The sequence below is a fragment of the Delphinapterus leucas genome, chromosome 3 (assembly GCF_059928025.1).
Source record: "Delphinapterus leucas isolate spDelLeu-1000000601 "Yukka" chromosome 3, BTC_Dleu_Yukka2, whole genome shotgun sequence".
Lineage (NCBI taxonomy): Eukaryota > Metazoa > Chordata > Mammalia > Artiodactyla > Monodontidae > Delphinapterus > Delphinapterus leucas.
The window spans coordinates 65,698,602-65,720,771 of NC_143131.1; the positions used below are offsets into that span (position 1 = coordinate 65,698,602).

General features: G+C 38.2%; 1 protein-coding gene across 1 annotated transcript in view; it reads left to right on the forward strand.

Moving 5' to 3' along the window:
• RASGRF2 (Ras protein specific guanine nucleotide releasing factor 2) overlaps positions 1-22,170 on the forward strand; it is a 257,405-nt gene that overhangs the window by 120,647 nt on the left and 114,588 nt on the right. Inside the window, exons 9-15 of the mRNA XM_089909081.1 lie at positions 1,365-1,474; positions 2,442-2,560; positions 2,751-2,900; positions 8,142-8,302; positions 9,246-9,312; positions 9,849-9,985; positions 20,375-20,457. Coding sequence (XP_089765207.1) covers positions 1,365-1,474; positions 2,442-2,560; positions 2,751-2,900; positions 8,142-8,302; positions 9,246-9,312; positions 9,849-9,985; positions 20,375-20,457 — 827 coding nt within the window. The remainder of the gene's footprint in view (positions 1-1,364; positions 1,475-2,441; positions 2,561-2,750; positions 2,901-8,141; positions 8,303-9,245; positions 9,313-9,848; positions 9,986-20,374; positions 20,458-22,170) is intronic.

Below are 22,170 nucleotides of genomic sequence, written 5' to 3' on the forward strand. Positions count from 1 at the left end.
ACAAAATTGATAAACATTTAGCCAGACTCATCAAGAAAAAGAGGGAGAGAACTCAAATCAATAAAATTAGAAATGAAAAAGGAGAAGTTACAATGGACACTGCAGAAATACAAAGCATCATAAGAGACTACTATCAGCAACTCTATGCCAATAAAATGGACAACCTGGAAGAAATGGACAAATTCTTAGAAAGGTATAACCTTCCAAGACTGAACCAGGAAGAAACAGAAAATATGAACAGACCAGTCACGAGTAATGAAAGTGAAACTATGATTAAAGATCTTCCAGCAGGGGACTTCCCTGGTGGCGCAGTGGTTAAGAATCCGCCTGCCAGTGGAGGGGACATGGGTTCGAGCCCTGGTCCGGGAAGATCCCACATGCTGTGGAACAATTAAGCCTGTGCACCACAACTACTGAGCCTGCACTCTAGAGCCTGCATGCCACAACTACTGAAGCCTGCATGCCTAGAGCCCATTCTCTGCAACAAGAGAAGCCACCACAATGAGAAGCCCACACACTGCAACGAAGAGTAGCCCCCACTTGCTGCAACTAGAGAAAGACACTGCGCACAGCAACAAAGACCCAACACAGCCAAAAATAAATAAATAAAATAATAAATTTATAATAAAAAAAAGACACATGTACCCCAATGTTCATTACAGCACTACTTATAATAGCCAGGTCATGGAAGCAGCCTAAATGCCCATCGACAGACGAATGGATAAAGAAGTTGTGGTACATATATACGATGGAATATTACTCAGCCATAAAAAGAACAAAATTGGGTCATTTGTAGAGACATGGATGGATCTAGAGACTGTCATACCGAGTGAAGTAAGTCAGAAAGAGCAAAACAAATATCATATATTAGCGCCTATATGTGGAATCTAGAAACAGCAGATGAACCAGTTTTCAAGGCAGAAATAGAGATGCAGATATAGAGAACAAATGTATGGACACCAAGGGGGGAAGTGGGGTGGTGGGGTGGTACGATGAGCTGGGAGATTGGGATTGACATGTATACACTAATATGTATAAAATAGATAACTAATGAGAACCTGCTGTATACAAAATAAAATTAAATTAAAAGAAGAAATGTATGATTATATTAAAAATCTGAGGAAATAATCATTTCTTTATAATATAAAACTTTATTATCTTCATGTGTTCTTGGTGAAGTTTTTGTGTGTGTTTGATGTTGAAGCATAGTTCATTTTAAATGTATTTCTTAAAAAAACATATTTGTGAAACAGTCAAAACTGTAAGAGTAGAGATGAGCTCTTCAGAAGTGATGATGGCAAGTAGAGAAGATCTAGTGTTACCCATCCTGACCTTTGCTCATGCCGGCCTCTGTTTGCTTTTAGATCCCCAGGTATATCATCACACTTCATGAACTCCTAGCCCATACTCCCCATGAGCATGTGGAGAGGAAAAGTCTGGAGTTTGCTAAATCCAAACTAGAAGAACTGTCCAGGTATGTGGAGAATTTATAATAAAGGTTTGATATGGCAAAGTAGCACATTAGTCTTTTTTTTTTTTTTTTGTGGTACGCGGGCCTCTCACTGTTGTGGCCTCTCCGTTTGCGGAGCACAGGCTCCGGACGTGCAGGCTTAGCGGCCATGGCTCATGGGCCCAGCCGCTCTGCGGCATGTGGGATCTTCCCGGACCGGGGCACGAACCCGTGTCCCCTGCATCGGCAGGCGGACTCCCAACCACTGCGCCACCAGGGAAGCCCAACACATTAGTCTTTTGTGGAAACTGAATATATATGTCCAGGGAACAAGAAGCAAGACACAATCCAGCTTCTCAGATTCTGCTGAACATTAAATGCTAGCTCCTGAGATGGTGCTGAATCAGCATGCACATTAATTTTAACCAAGAAAAAAAAATCTTTGAAAATGGTTTTATAGCATGTAAATTTATATAATTGAGATTAGGCATATTTTGGTTTAAGTTTGAAAATGTTCACATTTCTTTCATCATAATGGGAGAATGGTTGTTAGTTGCAGTTTTGCACCCGTATTTGGTAGGAAGTCAGAGAATGTATATTTTGGATTTATCAGTGACTTTTCAGTGTTTTGGCATCTGTGTTCCTTTAGCTTATATGGGATAAATGATATAAAGTTCTCTAATTTACTCCACCTCTAAGAAATGGCATCCTAATTTCAATGGATGGAGCTGTTCGTAAAATAAAATATTGCTTTCCTGTTGCCTTTACAAGCAGCATTCTCAGGATACTCACTTATCCTTAAGAATCATGATGTACATCTGCTTTGCCTTGAGTCATGACTTGATGAAGGCTAGAAGTCCCGCATGACTTACCCTACAGCCCCAGTTAAACTGATACAAGTTCAAACCCTAGCTTCCCAGATGGAGCTCCTTTGCTTATCTGCTGGGGCAATAGAAAATCTCTTACCGTGATCCCGTATTGTGTTTGACAGGGTCATGCATGATGAAGTGAGTGACACTGAAAACATAAGGAAGAACCTCGCCATAGAAAGAATGATCGTAGAGGGCTGTGATATTTTGCTGGACACTAGCCAAACTTTCATCCGCCAAGGTAAGTCCTTGTTCAGCAGACCCACCATCTAAGTGGTCTCTGCACCTGTCACATTATCACTGGCAGATCCAGGAAAGCATTTTGGAGCAGACTTGATTTAGCTGTTTGATTGATGCTGTTCATGCAGGATGTCCCCATGGCCTTGACCGAGGCTGTGGTTGAGGCCCACCTTTGTGCTGTTTCTTTTCAGGGGCCATGAAAAACAGCAACACAATAATAGTAAAGCACGAGTGGGACAGTAAATTACATTCTGACTGGACTCTCCTCCTCAGTGGACCGGACATTCTCTACAGCTCCAGGGAGGACAGATTGCTCTGGCCGATTGGAGTGGCAGTGCCAGGTGGTGACGACATCCAGGCAAAGGCCCAAGAGAAACTTGCATTACTCAGAGCCCTTTCACATAGCAGTGGGGACAATATCCGAAGTGAAAACAGCTGTCTCTTGTTCCCATTTTTCATCAGCACTTCTGGATCGGCCCCACATGATATGATTTGATTCAATTGGTAACTCCAGTTGCCAGATGAAATGTCTCACTATCAACTTGCCCTGCCATATTTCGATCATGGCGAAGGTATCATGTTTGAGGGGTGTGCTTTGGGGGCATCACCCAGTAAATTGAGCTTTTGAAGAGTTGAAGATATTTGTACTGGAAACTGTAGAGAAGCAACAACCTAACAGTCCATATTCCTCCATGGCTTTCATCACAGAGCGCAGGATGTAAACCACACTCCGAGTTCTTTTTAAGTGCTCAGGTGTTCTGGGGGCAGGGGAGCATGCCCCACAAAATCGATTTGTGGCAATATATTGCACACAATCATAATTTTGAACTTGGTGAGGAGTGGCATATAAATTTGGAACTAGAATTAACCTTTAGTGTGGTTTCTGTTTATAACATGCCAATATTATTTGAAGATATTTGCATTTCTAGTGCGTACCAAAATGTGCTGCTTAAAATATTTTTTTACCTCATCAAACAAGGCATTATTTGTGCTACACACGCTAATTTTTGCACAGAACACTTAAAAAATTTACCACATGCTGTTCTATTTTTCCATATTTATTTACAAGGAGAGAAATCACACATACGTTAAAGTTTGGAAGTATATTTCGGGATATGATACCTTTCTCATTTTTGGCTTTAAGTATTAATTTTTCTTTAAGTAATAGTGGACTCTAATGCTGACAACATCAGGCCTTCCTAACTCCCCCTCTATTCCTCCGTACAGACCGTGTCCCCATATTGGCTTCCTGCCTTCCTGGCACTTGTCTGCTTCTGTGCCTTTACATGTGCTGGCCCTAGCCTGGACACCAGGAATGCCCTTATCCACCTTTCTTGTGCCTATGGAAGGTCTGCCTGTCCTACTAGGCTCAGGTCAGACACCTCTAAAGAGCCTTTTAAATTTCCTTCTCATCTTCCCCTCCTCTTCCCTCCAGCTAGAATGAATTTACCGTCCTCATCATTTCTGAGCCCCTTTGCTCCTGGTGCATGTATTTCATCCACTTGCTTGCATGCCTGTCTCTCCCAGTAATTGTAACTCTGAAGGGCAGTTTTTATGAATTCTCTCTTGCCTAGTACAATGCTTTCCATTATAGATACCTGGAAAATGAACAATGGATTAAATTGAATTGCTTGTTGAAAACTGCAGTTTTGAATGTCAGCTGTCTTGTTTTGTATTCTTCTTGTAATTGGAGTTACTGAAAAATACTTACTAAAGGACTTGAGCTGTATACTATGTGAAAATGGTAACAAAAGTTTTTATAACTAGTATTCAATTTCTGAAAGGACTTTGGACTGAAAAGTATTATTACACATAAACATTTAACATATTTCTACAAACTTAGTTGAAAACTGCTAGAAGGTCGAATCCAATGAAAAAATCATATGTTTTTTCATTGCACCTGGAGGAAAAACAGTCATGAGCCACCTCTCCCTTTGATTCATGTCCAGATGTTATTTATTGCTTGTTCTGTACTACATGTTTGAGGTGCTTCTATCAGCTATTAATATATCTGATGTTATTGCTGTATTGATGTTGATATAATGATTTGCCTTTCAGCAGTATTTTTCCGTGTTGTTTGGTTTGGTTAGTCTGTTTGGGAATTATTCAATAAAGGTGGTTTTAAAAAATCAAACCTTAATCTGAAAGTAGAAAGTAATCCAATTACAGACAATTTGGAAAGTTTGCATTATTTTGCTTTGGTTGCTCCTATTATTACTTTTACTAAATACCTTTAATAGGCTTTAAAACTCGTTGAAGTGGGTTTTTTAACTTTGAGAGATTCTATTTTCTATGAAATGGACTATAGTTTATCTCTAATTGTATACTAATATTTGCATTGTTTACTTTTAGGGTTGATATACGGTCTGTTTTTCAATGCGTGAGTGCGTGTGCAAATGCTTATGTACAGATATGTGTGTGGTTTCAATCTCAAATGAATTTTTATTCTGACTAGAAAAAATAAGGTCATCTGAAAGGCCTCCTCCAAATAGGTGTGATAGCCAACCTTGAATGTCAATCTGTAGGAATTTAGTGGTTGAAAAAACAAGTTTTATTGTAAATTGATTCCAATTACTAGATGGTTGATGAGTACGATGCAAAGGACTATATCATAGCAGTGGTCTGACACTGTCATTTATTTTCCAAAATCTTTTTCAAAGTTTCTTGAGCAAAAGTGTCTGCGGCAATAATAGGTAGACATATAGCCACGTCATGGAGGTCAAATCCTGTCTCCTCCACTTCCTTGCTATGTGATATTGGGCAATTTACTTAACCTCTCTTTGCCTCAGTTTCCTCCCTTTAAGTTGGGGTTAATAGTAGTAGCTGTCTTTTAGGGTTGTTGTGAAGATTAAATGTTCATAAATGCATCTAGGCTAGTGTCTGTGAGATTATGACATAAACCTTAAAAACCAAGATCTAAATTTTGGAATGGGTGTCTATTTTCAGTAACATGAAATATATATGAATATTTATTAGAAGATAAAGGCACTTTAAGTTGACATTTTGTGCAAAATCCATTATACTTAGTCATTGTTGTCTGGTGGAAATGTGAATCAGGAAAATTAAATAAAGGTGACCGAATTTAGAGCTAAATGCATTGAGAATGAGACATGAACCTCTGTTGTACTTTAATCATTCCCAGACTCAAAATCATGTACTTTCAGTGTACCAGTGTCTTTTGAAATTGTAACGTGGGGTCTAGAAATAGTTATACCGTCTCAAACGCCTAATCCAATAACCTGAAAATTGCTGTTCATTCTTTTACACTACTGAGTGGAATTAAGATTAAGGGCATTAGCCAATGTTGAATGCCATGCTATGGGAATTTAGTGATTGAAAAACAGAGGTGTTTTGGTAAGTTGACCCCAATTATTAGATAGACTGATGATGATGGTGATGCAAAATATCGTATCACACCAATGGTCTGCTACTGAGGAATTACTGATTCAAGACTATGGGTTCTCTAATTTGTATTAACTAGAAAGGAATCCTCAGGTCTCATAGTTGTGTTGAAACATCATGTCAAACATAAGATAAAATGTGAAAAAAAGATCCACTTAACTTATTTTTCAACAAGCTTATTTTATAAACCAGTGTTGAAATAGCTCACTTTTAATTCAGATGTATAGACTTCTGTACATACCTCATGCACACAGTCTCCTATTTGGATATGAGATAAGCAGTTACAGATTAAGCATATTAGTGTATAGTTGCCAAGGAAACAGTGGTTATTTTTTACCTCAGAGTTAAAATTCACGGTAATGATTAATATATGAGTTAACAGTGTACTCTATAATTTCTGATTTACAAAATCATTAAATGCTAGAAGCATTTACCAGCGAACACATTATTATCCAGTTTTCATAGCCTTGATTATATCCCTTCTGAAAATGACTCTCAAACCCGCTTGTCCACCTGTCTATGCTGCAGTCTTCCGCCCTGCCCTAACCTGTCTGCCTGGATGACTCACGACCGCCCATGGCAAAGCTAGAACTTACTGTCTTTTCCCATCCATTCCCTTTCTGACTTTCAGTTGTTATGCTGCTGAATCCACTGCCATCTCCTGGCAGGGATGACCCAGGTCCTCTGAAAGATCTGTGGCTTCGGTTTCACCCATGGGTCTAATGAATACAATCCTTCTGCTGCTGTTACTTGCCCATCTACTCCTCTAAGCGTTCTGCCATCTGCCTTTTTCATTGCTCCGTTATTCTTCATATTTAATTACATGCTGCCTGTGCTCTCTGCCAGTTTGCTCCCACCTACCTCTCCTCCTTCTTGCCCATTCCTTTCACTGGAACCAAGCCTTCTCCCGCCCTCATTCCCCAGTCCCACACCCTCCCCCAGGACTGCCTCAGCAATTCTGCCTTTGTCAAGCAGCCCCACCTAAACACTCATCTGAATAGATGGAATTCAGGGAATCCATAGAAACTTGGGTTCTTTACCCCCAGCACATCTTTAGATCTCTGTAAAAGTAGATGCTGTTTGGAATATTCATATGTTAGTGTAAACATTTTGTGACCCACAATCATAGTTTTACTATTCTAAAACAAGCAACAACAACAACAAAATCGGGAAACACAGGAAATGTATGAAGAGGAAAATAAAGTTGCCTGCAATCTTATCTCTTAGTGATGACCACTGTTAATATTTAAGTGATAAATAGTCATTAAATTGTTCTTATGAGGCTGAAAGGAGCCTTTGTCAGGCTGCATTTGGGGTAGGTGGTGGATTAAACAAATAGTAGAAATATTACTGGCTCAGGGCATTTCAGAAGTCAGAGGCAAGGTATTTGCTAGCATCTTTTGTAGTACTTTTTGGTTTGATATTTAACTTAGATTAGAATTTTCTCTTGCGGGGAGCGGGCAGTCATTATTAGGGTGAAACTATATAAAGTCTATGCATAGCTTCTCACATTGAATGGAAGACAGTTTTGCTCACAGGAATGTTCTGGGTATAGAATTTATGTGGTTTCTTTTCCATTTAGATTCCACAAAAATTTTTTATCACATATCATTTAAATGTAACCTGAAATGACTGCCCTTTAAAAATAGTCCTTAACTAAATTGCATTGAATTGTATAATTTGTGTATTTTTATAATGTACATTTATTGTGCATTCTATCTTTAAAATGCAAAGTAAACTGTATTAATGCTATTTATCTACCTTCAGTGCTCCAGGAAAATTAAATTTGATTTGCTTTTTATTATGTTATTTTATTACTCTAATTATATAATATGTACCTTATTCTTATGTAAATAAATTGATTGAGATAAGATTATGAAGGACAGATGGCAGAAGTGCCTCATTCTTTGAATTCAATTTGGCTTTCTTTTAAACTTATTTTCCAGCTTATAGATAATCAAGTCTAAAGTGTTTTACAAAAATAGTAGGAATTAGTGCAACCCTTAAAATGTAATGCATCGTTTCTTCTGCTCAGAGTGCAGGGGATTTACTTGTTCCAATGGTGCATCAAATAAATCCTTGGTATCTTGGGAAACAGGCCCTAGTGTTTTTACATCAGGAACAGCTCTCACTTGACAGAATTTTAATTACTGTGTGTTCTTCACTTTTGTGATCACCAGGTTCTCTTATTCAAGTACCTTCCGTTGAGAGGGGGAAACTTAGTAAAGTTCGCCTGGGTTCATTGTCTTTGAAAAAGGAAGGAGAAAGACAATGCTTCTTGTTTACAAAACACTTTTTAATTTGTACAAGAAGTTCAGGAGGAAAGCTGCATCTGCTCAAGGTACTGGTTTTATATGACTATTCCATTTATGTTCCATGCACTTAAGAGGCATTGAGGTTAACTTAATTATGACTTTCCTATGCCTGCTATCATAAAATAGATTGTCAGATTTCATGGTGAGGTAATATACAGTTACCAATCCTGACACTTACTTTGTTGTCAGTTGGATCCAAAGTAATAGAAATTTAAGTGTGCACTGCCATAGAGAAGAGCAATTAAAATCATAACCTGGACAAAATTACTAGTTGGTGACTACTGAGCTACAAAAATCTTGTCAAATTACTGCAGTGTACTGATTATATAATATTTACTAAATGCTCCTTTATCTTGCTCAGTACCAGGAGTGAGCAAACTATGGCCCGCAGCTTGTTGCGTGTTTTTGATAGTGAAGTTTTATTGGAACACAGCCATACTCATTTCCTTACATATTGTCCCTGGCTGTTTTCATGCTTTTTTAGAACAGCAGATCTGAGCAGTTGCGATAGAGATCACATGGCTTGCAAAGCCTAAAAGGTTTACTAGCTGTCTCTTAACAGAAGTCTGCCTATCTGTACCTTCTGTTATTAGTGCCTGAAAATATTATCCAACATCACAACCAAGGCTTCCTACTGCTTAAATCACTTCCTGGTTGGAGAGTTCTGCCCTTTGCTGAGCTGCATTCACTCTACAGGGCCCCTAAGGTGCCATATAGTCTCCCATAGACTGACTTGCTAAATTTTATAAACATCGGGAGTGAGAGTCGGATGTGGGGAAGAACCATGAAGTTCAATGAATTCAATTACTTTTACACATCTAAGTTTAATTTTGAACTCTATGAAAAATTATTTATGAAGTACAATTGCTATTTTCTTTTGTGGCAGTTTGAATGTAAGGTTTGCAAATCACATGTTCCCAACCTGTGAAAGACTCTTAGCCTCTTAATGAAAAATTGGTCTGTTTCCAGACAGGTGGAGTTCTCTCTCTAATAGAATGTACATTGGTTGAGGAGCCCGATACAAGCGATGATGACCGTAAGTCACATACTATCACTTAGAATTATATTAGAATTAAATAGTCCTACGGTTTTTATTCATTCATAGGTAAGAAGAGCTGCTTAAGGAAGCAGGAAAGATGTTAAGAATAAACTCCCTGAATTCATTTATATATGAAAAATTCTGTTGAGCCATTTAACCTGTGACCTGGTTAAACCGTCTTTGGGAATTCACATTTTACTGAATTTGTCTCTTGATAGTGACTTTGCAGTGGCAGAAAAGAAAGAGATTGAATTAGTGTGTTGGAATTCCGTAAATTATGGAAATTAAAAAAAAAATAAAAACATGAAATGAGAAGGAAAGCAGGATCCTAGTCCTGAGTAACCTACTGATCTCAGTTTCTTCATCTGCTTATGAGCTTAACAAAGCCTTCCCCAGGCCCAAGAAGCACCATATTGCTGAAATGAGATTCTGGACTTAAATGCACATTGATTGTATTACTAGAACCATGTGAAAGCAACTATCACTCATATTTTTGTGTTCACATCTAATTGTTTGGTTTACATGTGTTGAAGCCAAAGGTTCTGGGCAAGTGTTTGGACACCTGGATTTTAAAATAGTGGTGGAGCCTCCTGACGCTGCCCCTTTCACTGTGGTCTTGTTAGCACCTTCACGCCAGGAGAAAGCTGCCTGGACAAGTGACATCAGTCAGGTAAGCAAGTGGCTTTGGCCCTAAGTTGGGTTTTGTTTTTGTTTTAAATTTTACAACATAAACTTTTGGGAAGGAGTTTTAGAGTCAATTTATTTTTATTAGAAAATTATATCTGGTTGCTGTGGTCACTACCAGTACCACTATATGTCTTCATGTATTAAATCATTTGTGGTGGTTGTTTGTTTAAAATTTACTTGAAATGTAGTTATTGCATTTTGTGTCCTGGACACTTTTTTACAAGCTGATAATGTAGTCACTTGTGTTGGACAGTGTTAAAATTGCCCTGTGAGTAATAAATTCTCCAGTGACCTCACTAGATTTTTTTTTTTTTCTTATTTGTTACTGAGGTAGGAAAATGGTGAGAGATTCAGAAAAGGCTAACAAGGACTATGGAATCAAATCAAAGAAGAGATACTGTCTGTAGTATGAAGCCTGCAAATGAGCTCCTGTATTTTATATAGAAAAAATTAGGGAACAGATTTGCTTACCTTTCCTTGATCAGCAATGCCCAGTTAGGGAATTGCTTCACTTATTCAGCATTTGAAAGAATGTCAAAACTAGTGATGATTGGACTTGGGCATTCTTCAATCCAATTAACCAATCTAGGTGAAAAGGGAAGCTGTGTAAGGAATTAACCAATCTAGGTGAAAAGGGAAGCTGTGTAAGGAATTAACCAATCTAGGTGAAAAGGGAAGCTGTGTAAGGAAAATATTAAAAGAAAGCTTGATTATTATCTTCAAAGTTGTTAACTCAAGGAAGATTGGGGTAAACAGGAAAGGCACATGCTATAGATCCCATTGTCTTCCTTTTCCGAAGAGCTCATAGTACTTATATAGAGTAAGTCCCCTACATACAAACTAGTTCCAAGAGCGCATTCATAAGTCCAATTTGTTCATAAGTCCAACAAAGTTAGCCTAGGTAACCCAACTGACACAATTGACTATATAGTACTGTACTGTAATAGGTTTATAATACTTTTACACACAAATAATACATAAAAAAACAAACAAAAATTAAAACATTTTTAATCTTGCAATACATTATCTTGAAAAGTAGTGTAGTACAGTACAACAGCTGGCTGTTCTTAGCATACCACCTACATCACTGCTACTTTTGCACTTGCTTCCGGACATCCTGGGCTTGAAATAAGATACTGTACTACTGTACTCTATATAGCACTACACAGTAAAGTACACAAAAGCACAACCACTTGTACCGGATGCACGCACGTGACAATGTGTGCCAGACACATGAACTAACTTACGTGATTGGACATGCGAACACATGTTAGCATCTTTGGAAGTTCAAAACTTGAAGGCTCATGTGTAGGGAACTTACTGTATAAGACTTAGGTATAAATAGAAACTATATCATAGTTCTTCAGATACTTAATTTTTTTCAGAGTGACTGAAAACTGAGGGGAAATAGAAAGGAAATGAATGGACAAAATAATTATTTTTGTATGTCAAAGAAATTTTACAGTCTCATTTGACCCTTACAGTAGTATTCTGAAGGCTAACAGAAATAGTAGTCCCATTTCACAGGTGAGAAACCTGAGGTTTGGGAGGTTAATAAACATTTGTCCAAATACACAACTGTGTTGAGTCAGGACTCAAACCTAATCTAGGTCTTTTATTAGCACTCTAAATATCCTCTACTGGAATTCTGGATTTTTACTTCTTTTCTCCCAGGACTGTTTTGATGATGAATAAATAGCTGAAGTGAAGGTGCTGCTTTTCTGGTTAACAAAGGAATGAAAATATGGGCTCTTGTGTATTTGCATAATTACATCCTTGTGGTGATTTATTAATACTTTCATTAGCTCTATGCTGTATGAATTAATACTTTAATTAAGTCTCTGTAGTACATCTTTTACCTGATGAGACTCTGAATCAGCCATTGATTCTATGCACGTTGATTGAGCAATCACCATGTACTGCCAGGTACTGTGTAGGTACCAGGGATATGGCAACGGTCCCTGCTCTCAAGGAGATAGGCAGGCTAGTAGGGAAGAAAGGGAAGTAGACAACTTAATGCAACAAAATTTTGTATGTGTTGTGAAGCCAAGATGAGTAGGAAAAATAGGGAGAATTGGAGTGTAGGCAAAGATGTTTTTCCAGCTGCTTATAGCTTCTACCTTATGATGTAACTGGGGCTCCTAAGATACAGAGTTGATAAAAGCGCTAAGTGATCTTCCTTAGGGGGCCTGGTGGGGCATTGCTAAGAGAGAAAGACCCATGGGGTACATGAATGATTCTATGCCTGGTCCTTTAAAGAAAGGATCCAATACTTTGCTTCCCAGAAGCCTCCAAGTGATTCTCTCTACTTAGCCTACATCTTGAGTTGAGTATACAACTTCTTCCTGTTTCTCCAAGTTTCTATGACTAATATATTAAGCTGATTATATGTACAATTGAATTGGAGAAGGAAACAACAGAAAATTGTATCTTTCTGAGGGACGATGATATCATTACATGAAATTACTGTGTTCCATAGAGCCTTGATATCGTGTGTCTTTGACACTTATGATTTCAGCCATTCAATAAATATATTTTGGTTAAATAAAGTACCAGTACCACTAACTATTTAGGCACTTGTGATATATCATGGACAGGAGGCAACAGCAACAAAAAATTCCCTGACCTTGTGTAGCTTACATTCTAGTGTGGGGAAAACTGAAAATAGCAGTATACATAATAAGTAAGTATATAATATTTTATGTCAGAGGGTGATAGGCCAGGGTAAGAAGGATTGGGCTACTGGAGGTAGATGGGGGTTGGTACAGTTTTTAAAAGGTGATCATCTTATTTTGAAGAAGACATCTAAACAATGACTGCAGTAAGGGATGGAAATACCGTGTTGATATTGTAATGAAGGGAAAGTCGTTCCCTTGGCAGTGCAGAGGGAACAGCCACTGCAAAGACTCTAGAGTAGGAGGACACTGCATATTTTGAGTAATAGCATGAAGACTAGTGTGGCTGAAGGGGAATGTGCAAGAGGGAAAAGAGAAAAAGAGGAAGTAATTTAAGTGGAGTTGTTAAGTAAGCAGTGGGATATAGATGTTAAGCGCTTGGAGGGAGGTCCAGGTGGGAGACTCTATGCCATTTAGATGGTATTTAAGGCCTGTTGAGATCACCCAGGGAGTAAATGTAGATAGACTGAGAAGAGGGCCATGGACTGGGTGAGGAGTCATGGAGAACAACAAAGAAGAGAAGGAATCAGCAGAGCAATTGGAGGATAGCCAAGAGGACATGGTGTCCTGTAAGTCAAGTGAAGAAAATGTATCAGGGAGTGGGGAGTGATTATGTCAGCTGCTACTGAAAGCTGAGTGTGGTAGTGAGTGTTCTGAGATGCTTAGTGATTTTCTCAACTCAGGGTTTGAATGGTGAGTGGTAGAGACAGAGTGCTTCACTACTGATTGAGCCTAGCCTACTGCCCAGCAGCCTGCATCTCAACCGGGCTTTGTTCTCCGCTTAAAGCATTTTCATCTTATGGGGAAAATTATGTGCTATACACACGTTGATGGAATTTGTCAGTATTCCAAGTATGCCTCTGGACATATTCATTATTAAGATGAGTCTACAGAATGCTTGAAAATGTACTTTTTAATATTTTATCATGTATATGTAAAGATATGGACACAAAAAGGAAACCAGAAAGACTCCCAGCACCCAGATCACTAAATAAATGTTTATCAAAGTGTCTTCCACAGATAATTACTGGAAGGTTTTTTTCTTTTTTTTTTTGAATTTTATTTATTTTTTTATGCAGCAGGTCCAAAGGTTTTTTTTTTAATACAGATTCCTGAAACCACATTCCAGAAACCCCCCAGGTTTAACAAGCTCCACAGATCATTTTTGCACAATTAAATTCGAGAAAGCCTGTTCTGAAAATCAAATGTTTCCACCTCTAAAACCCTCACAATCCTGCCATACAGAAATAATTTAACAGTTTGGCTCTAGGTGTATATATGCATCATTTTTTGCTTTTTACATCTTTTTATATCCCTGTGAATTCTTCATATTGGTGTCTTCTAATAGCAATATATGTATATTCTATCATGTTAACTTACCACTCTTCTAGCTCTTTCTGAATAATTAGAAATTCAGGCAGTTTCCAGGTTTCAGCATTAATATACGATGTGGTGCTAACCATCTTTGCACAGGGAGTTTCTCCCCTTTTAAAGGTCCCTTGGTGGTATATCTTACCCACAGCCGGCAAGGCTGGTACAGGGGGCCTGATCACTTTCATGATTTCATGATACATGACTCGACAGACTGCCCAAACACTCCAAGGAATATGTAACTCATCATTTCACAACATCATCAGCAAGGTATCTATGCAACTTTCTTCTAAGTCCTGCCAATGTTGAGTTTTGTCACATTTGTCACATTTTCCTATTTAATGGAAAAGTGATATTGCTTTCTAGTGGTTTTAATTTACATTTCTGTAATTATCAGTGAGACTAACATTTTCCACTGTTTCTGTTTCTTGTCTGTTTATACCAGATGGACATTTATCCATTGGAGCTATCCTTACAGACTAGGGAAATGAGCTTTTTCTTTCAATCCAAATTATGAATATGTTCTCCATTATTTTGTCTGTTTATTTTTGTCACTCTTTGTTTTGCAGAATTTTAACTTTTCCTGGCTTGATTTGATACCACCTTGCTAAACTATTGTACCATGTTATACCAATCACGTGTCGTTCTTATTTGAGATAATAAGGTGGTGCCTGACTATTGATACAATCCCAGTTTCACATAGAGAACTCTATACAAAAATTAAAATGTTTCGCTTTGTCAGGCCTCTCTCTCTGAAGCTGTAATCTTTAGAAGTAACAATGGCTTGAACGATTAATTATACTTGTAGTTCCACCAGCAAGGTCATAATTAACCGTTGGTGCCTCCAACAAAATGTGCAAGGGGTTAATGGTCTTGACCAACAATTCTTCCCTTTTTCATCTATTTATAGGGAAAAATTTGAGGCTGAAGATTTGACCATTCATTTCAATATAGTGCATTCATTTGTGCATGTCTTACTGTCATACATAATGGTGTATTAAACAGATTTTTCTATAATTATGGGTATCAACTAAAATGCAGAATTAAAATTCACCTCTGAGCTTCTTGGTTTGGGCAGATGTGTCAAAATACAGGCAAATTTGTAGCACACTGACATGCTTCCTCCCTTAAAGTAACTTCTCTGGAATCAATAGGGAAGTTTTTACTTTAATATAAAAAGGTGAAATTAAAAGAGAAATTACTGTTCTTCCTACTACTTAGGAATATTAGGAAGGTAAAAAAAAATATATGGTGACACGGTACACCACTGACTTTGACCAGTTATTTCCTTAAGCAAGACCCTCAAAAAACCTTGCTGGAGGGAATTCCCTGGTGGTCCAGTGGTTAGGACTCTGCACTTCCACTGCAAGAGACACAGGTTCAATCCCTGGTAGGGGAACTAAGATCCCACAAGCTGTGCAGTGCGGCCAAAAAAAACCCCAAGAAACAAAAAATAAATCAAAAAAATTACCTGGGGCTTCTGTGAGTGTACATATTCCCAGGCTCCACCCTGGTCATAGTCATTACAAACTGAACTAGAATAGCCATGACCTAGGAATCTGCTTTTGTTAATATCCTATTAATTTCAAGGTTTATAGTAATTCACATAAATTCAATATATCCTTAAAGATATGTGACATCCTGGTTATTTTCATGTCTTTTTTTCTTAACTGAGTGAACTGCATTCATTTTCCCAGGACTCAGTCTCTTCTCCCCAACACAACCAAGATATGTGCTTATATGATCATGAATATATACCATGGCTTCCAATATAAATATATTCTTACACACATTCGTAAACATAAATTCTGTTGTAGTTTAACTTTTTTCTGGAAGAGAACTCTTTCTTCAATGTAGCAGTGCTGAAAATGCCAAATGGAAGTGAGATAAAAGCAAAATACTCTGGTTGAAGTAGAATTGGTGGACCCAGAGCCCCCAGAAGTCCTGTTTGTTCACACCCTTGCTGTCACTGAAGCCTGGCTATGGAGCCTCCAAGAAATGAGTCCATTTCAAAACCACTCCTCTAGTTATAAAGCAGAAAATAACACACCATTGTAAAGCAATTATACTCCATTAAAGGTGTTAAAAAAAACAAAAAACACTCCTCTATTATAAATATACCGTAATATGTTTTATATATACATGTATGTATATGTGTGTGTGTATATATATATATATATATCCATCGCACAGATAGGTGTGGCAGTTATCAAAGACCTTTTTGTACATTTAAATATGACTTCTTATTACATGGTCTTTTGAGCTATAGTTCAGATTGCATGTACATTTTCTTCTCCTGAAACTTAAGTGTAAGTGAAAATTTCTTTTTCTTCCTGTTGAAAGTAATTTTAATGCTTAACACAATGAATCAGAAAGATTTATGAATGAGATCTGACATTGGATAATAAGATGTTCAAAAGTGGTCACATAAATCTTCTCTTTTGGATCTAAAACACTTACCCCAAGTTTCAATTCTGGCAGTATGGAGGACTGCATCGATTTAGATCCCTTCTAGCTACAAACAAGAAATGTTTAATACATAAAATCAGTATAATAAAAATTTAATACATTGGTGATATTTACAGATATAAAGGGAAATCTCTAGTTGCCAGAAATAACGAGGGAACTTAAAGTCAGGGTAGGCAGCATGTAAACTGAAGACATAGAGACTTGGGAATGATTTTAGTTTGGATATTGGTCCCACGCCCGCCACGCCCGAGGGGTATTAACAAAAGGAGCGAGGGTTAGCCTTGGGCCCCTTAAAGGAATTGAGATCCTTGTTTGAAGCCCTTGTTTGAAGCCTGGGCACTGGAAGGCTGCTCCATCCATGAAATAAGAACTCAAAAAACCCATTAGGCCAGGAAAGACATAAGGAAGTTTGTCTTTGACTTGGGTTCTGAATTTTCTTTTAATTAATTAATTAATTAATTTTTGGCTGCCTTGGGTCTTCGTTGCTGCACACGCGCTTTCTCTAGTTATGGCGAGCAGGGGCTACTCCTCTTAGTTGTGGTGCGCGGGCTTCTCATTGTGGTGGCTTGTTTTGTTGTGGAGCACAGGCTCTAGGCGTGTGGGCTTCAGTAGTTGTGGCACACGGGCTCAGTAGTTGTGGCGCATGGGCTTTGTTGCTCCTCGGCATGTGGGATCTTCCCGGACCAGGGCTCTATCCTGTGTCCCCTGCATTGGCAGGCGGATTCTTAACCACTGCACCACCAGGGAAGCCCCTTGGGTTCTGAATTTTTAAAAAGCTCCTTTGAGAAAAACAAATGTGTTTCTGGCCTGTGGATTTGAAATTCAGAGTTACAGTATTCACATGGTGTGAAAATTCCAAACTGAGAAATTAATGCAAAAACAATATTTGGACTGTTGCTAACCCAAAATGCTTGGTAGAAGCAAACACAAAGTCACTGCATTAGCAACACCTCAACAGTTCAGGGCTCATGACAAGGTGCTCAAACTCAAAAATTACAAATCTTGTGAGTAAACAATCTATCAAGAGCGAGAGAAGACATAGTGAGCAGTATAATTAGCACTGCTGGAACTTCAGATAATAGAGTGATAACTTAGAAAAGACTGTGAAAAAGAATGTTTAAAATATAATAAAGCTATGAAAGGAAGGAAGGGAGGAAGGGAGGAAAGGAAGAAGGAAGGAAAGAAAAGAATAGATCATTGTGTAAAAAGGACCAGGCTGATCAGTCAAAGAACCAAACAGAAAATCGAAACATGAAAACTGTAGCCCTAAGTCATCCTAAGGCTGTTGTCTGTGTAACTATATTATTGCTTAGACTGTTAAAGGAGACTGAAGGAACACTATATACTTGCCCCAATTCTTACCAAACACCATCTCTGCCCTCCCACTTCCTGTGTTGATTACCCAAGTGGCATCCTCGTTCTGCTCAGAAACAGTGAGAGTGAAAAGTCTAAGGAATAGCTAGAAATGTCACTGGGGTGAAGGATCACTTAACCCCTCCTTCCTTTCCCTGTCTGCGTGCAGTATCTGTCCCCATACAATCTTTTCCCCCATTCCTCCAAACCCCACACTCATAGTTTGATAACAACAGGGATAATGTTAATCCATTTTCCCACTGGAATTAGGAAAGTGAATTTAAAGTAGTTTACCTATTCATCTTTTAAAAAAATATTTATTTATTTTGTTGTGCCGGGTCTTAGTTGCAGCAGGTGGGCTCCTTAGTTGTGGCATGAGAACTCCTAGTTGCAGCATGCATGTGGGATTTAGTTCCCTGACCAGGGATCAAACCCTGGCCCCCTCTCTCTTACTGTCTTCTCCATTATAAACGCACACACCAGCCAGCCTCATCTCTTCATTTTCCCCTGTTTGTTCATGCTTAGAAATGGAGTCATTGGCGTCTCTTTTCATCTAGCCCTGACTGAGAGCTCTCCCTTTGAGGTCCTGTGGCTGTTCTGAGGCCTAAGAGGATACCCCACCTACTGGTAGCTTGGTTCACTGGTGGAAACATTAACTCCATACAACTGGATACTAACTCAGGATATTGCAGTTTCAGGACTTATGGAAGAATACCATGTCCAACTTCCTGCTGCTCAGAACTGATAGGAGGAGCAGCATTTATTTAGCCTAAAGAAAAGCAGCCTATACGTACCCTTTTCTGAAGAGAGTGAAATCTGTGCTTGGAACCAGACGAGAAAAGGCAGGCCCCCATTCTTTGGGGCCCACCACAGGGTGGTTAGTCTGGAGCTGTACTCTTCATCCAGTGTTGAGGGAGTTTATAAGAAATGGTTTGGTAAAAACTGCGATTACTTTAAGGATGTTGTTGAGGATAATGTTCGCAACATTATTCAGTGTTTTCTTTATGAGAACCCATGAGATAATTTTCCTCTGGACTCAGACTAGGATGAATTGAGCTTCTATTAAACCATGAATTTTGTAGTTCATCATGTGGCCCCCTTTGAGTTGGCTGTTCCATAGCTCAGCTAATTTTGAGGACCATGTATAGCAAGTGTTTGGGACTTCTCAACATAAAGTACATGTGGCGGATTGATCCCAGGCTTCATCTTATTATTTTCCACCCTTTATCCAAACCCTCTCTAATTTTCTTACTAATTTTGACTTTGTCTTACTATATGTATTTTTGTAATCCATACAAAAATGGATTGTATGGAATAAGATATAGTATAAACTCACATGTAACCTAATTTGTAGTTAGATAACCATAATTATTCATATAAAAAGATAACTCCAAATTCCAGGTGCTTCAAGAAATGAATTGAGGGGAACTTTAAAATATTCTACTTTATTCCCAGAAGTTGAGATCCTCTATACCTGGTCACTGAAATAACGGCATAAGACATGAGGAAACAAAATTTTAAGGAAAAACAAGCCTGAAAATGGCTGATATGCTAAGTAGGGGATCAATAGTTAGGGGATGCTAGTGACCCAAAGTTTCTTATATGCATATTCATTCTTTTATTAGACATTGGGGTTTAGGATAAACCCTGAGTTCAAGAGCTCTGTGAAATCACTTGGCGATCAGCTCCTTCACACCATTTAATTACAGTCATAAAGTACTACATGGTATCCTAATAACTAAAAGTAATTTCTGATTTTAAAGATTGTTTAAATCTCCAAATAAATCCTTCTCTAACCCAAAGTAATTGCAAAGGGAAATTTTGAATTGATAAGGCATAGATATAAATTAAAAAGGTAGAGAAAATTAGCAAAATTTCCTGAAAGAAAAGAGAAAGGAGATGAACAGGGCTTTATGTGTGCCAGAAACAGGAGAAATTATACAATACATCCTCACCGAACTAACACGGTGCCAGTAGAAACTGCTAGAGAAGCTAGTAAAATGTGGGAATTTATTGGCAAAAAGCACCGAGAAGCAGGCACAGAGCTTCCTAGTGAGAGAGAAGATGAATTCCATCCAAGCAAGCCACCGTTTCTGCTCTGCCTGCCCCATACCACCCACCAGGGCAGAGAATGAATATAGCAGAGGCAGTTTATACCTCGCTAGAGGTGTAAACTTCTCAAGCAGTGCTGGGACTGCCAGAGAATTGTGCCGACGTGACATTGTGCTCAGAATCCTTGGGAAACACATTCTAGGAAAATGTAGCCCTTGTATCCATCCTCAGGCATTTGCCAGGTGCACAGTTTTGGTATTTGGATATTGAATCTGTTCATCAATGTGTACTGTTTCCCTGCCTCTGTGTGTGTGTGTGTGTGTGCACGCGCGTGTGTGCATATGTGCACAAATGAGAAACTAAATTGTTTTGTGATTATAAATAATTCTGGGAAGATATGCTCCGCCTAGGTTTTCATGTGGGTTTTAACTGTCTATTTCTTAATTTCACAGTGTGTGGACAACATACGGTGTAATGGTTTAATGACTATAGTGTTTGAAGAAAATTCCAAAGTTTCTGTGCCACATATGATTAAGTAAGTGTGATAATCCTTTCTCTTACATTTTAATCAGGATCAAAGTGGTAGAGAATGTAAAACCCTGAATAAAATATTGTTTCAGTAGGCTTCTGCTTCCTACTCTGAATATGTTTGACAGTAACGTGATTGATAATTCATGATATGCCATTATAAATAATAAGACTATCACAATGGTTTTTCAGATTCATAGTTTATTGACTCACAGCATAGAAAAATAGTTTTTCATACTGTTTAGATGCCTTCCTCTGTACAAAAAGCCTTTCAAAATTTTCAGGTTCAATGGATGGACCTAGAGATTGTCATACTGAGTGAAGTAAGTTAGACAGAGAAAGAGAAATATCTTATGGTATGGTATCGCTTACGTGCAGAACCTAAAAAGAAATGATACAAATGAACTTATTTACAAAACAGAAACAGACTCACAGACTTAGAGAACTAACTTATGGTTACCATGGGGGAAGGGTGGGGGGAAGGGAGAGGTTGGGAGTTTGGGATAGACATGTACACACTGCTGTGTTTAGAGTGGATGGCCAACAAGGACCATATATAGCACAGGGTAAGCTGCTTTGTATTATGTAACAACCTAGGTAGGAGGGGAGTTTGAAGGAGAATGGATACATGTATATGTGTAGCTGGGTCACTTTGCTGTGCACCTGAAACTGTCACAGCATTGTTAATCAACTATACTCCAATATAAAATAGAAAGTTTTTTTAAAATTTCAAGTTCAATAGGTAAAGTTGTGATAGCCAGATGTGTCAGAGGGTGGACAAAAGTTTGGCAGATTCTTTTGCTGTCTTCTCAGTGGGTGTGAATCATATTAGTCAGATTTGGTTGTAGAGATACATTTAGATTTTGAAGACACTCAACATGAATTAACTGGCTTTTCCATGGTACCATTTACCCACAGCCTGTATATGGATTTGTCCCAGAGGCTATTGCCCAGGCCTGCCATCCTGCTCTCTATATGTTTTGTTAACAGAGCAAATCCTAGAGAATGGACTTGAGGACACGGGGAGGGGGAAGTGTAAGCTGGGACGAAGTGAGAGAGTAGCATTGACATATATACACTACCAAATGTAAAATAGATAGCTAGTGAGAAGCAGCTGCATAGCACAGGGAGATCAGCTTGGTGCTTTGTGACCACCTAGAGGGGTGGGATAGGGAGGGTGGGAGGGAGACGCAAGAGGGAGGGGATATGGGGTTATATGTATATGTGTAGCTGATTCACTTTGTTATACAGCAGAAACTAACAACACTGTAAAGCAATTATACTCCAATGAAGATGTTAAAAAAAAAAGTGATCAATACTGGAAAAAACAAAGCAAAAACTTACAAACAAAAAAAAAGCAAATCCTATAATTTAATTATGATCACTAAGGAAACTAGTTTTAAGATGAGAAGTTATATCAATAACTGCGTGCCATAGCTCTCTATATTAATGCTTTTGTCTCTACATACTTTTTTGTTTCCAAATTCAAAAATTGTTTTAGGAGAATTTTCAAGCTAACCAAATTGTTCCCTACTCTCATTTTTTGGTTATTTGCAGTCCAAATTCTAAGAATAAAATGTATTTTTAAAAGCAGTCCTATCTTTCCAAAAAAGTTACATGAAACTAAGAAAATGTTTGTCTTCCATGCCGTTTTATGTGGACTTTTTTTAGGTCTGAGCTGTTTAAGACAAAGAAACAACATCAACTTTTCTCTTCTGAT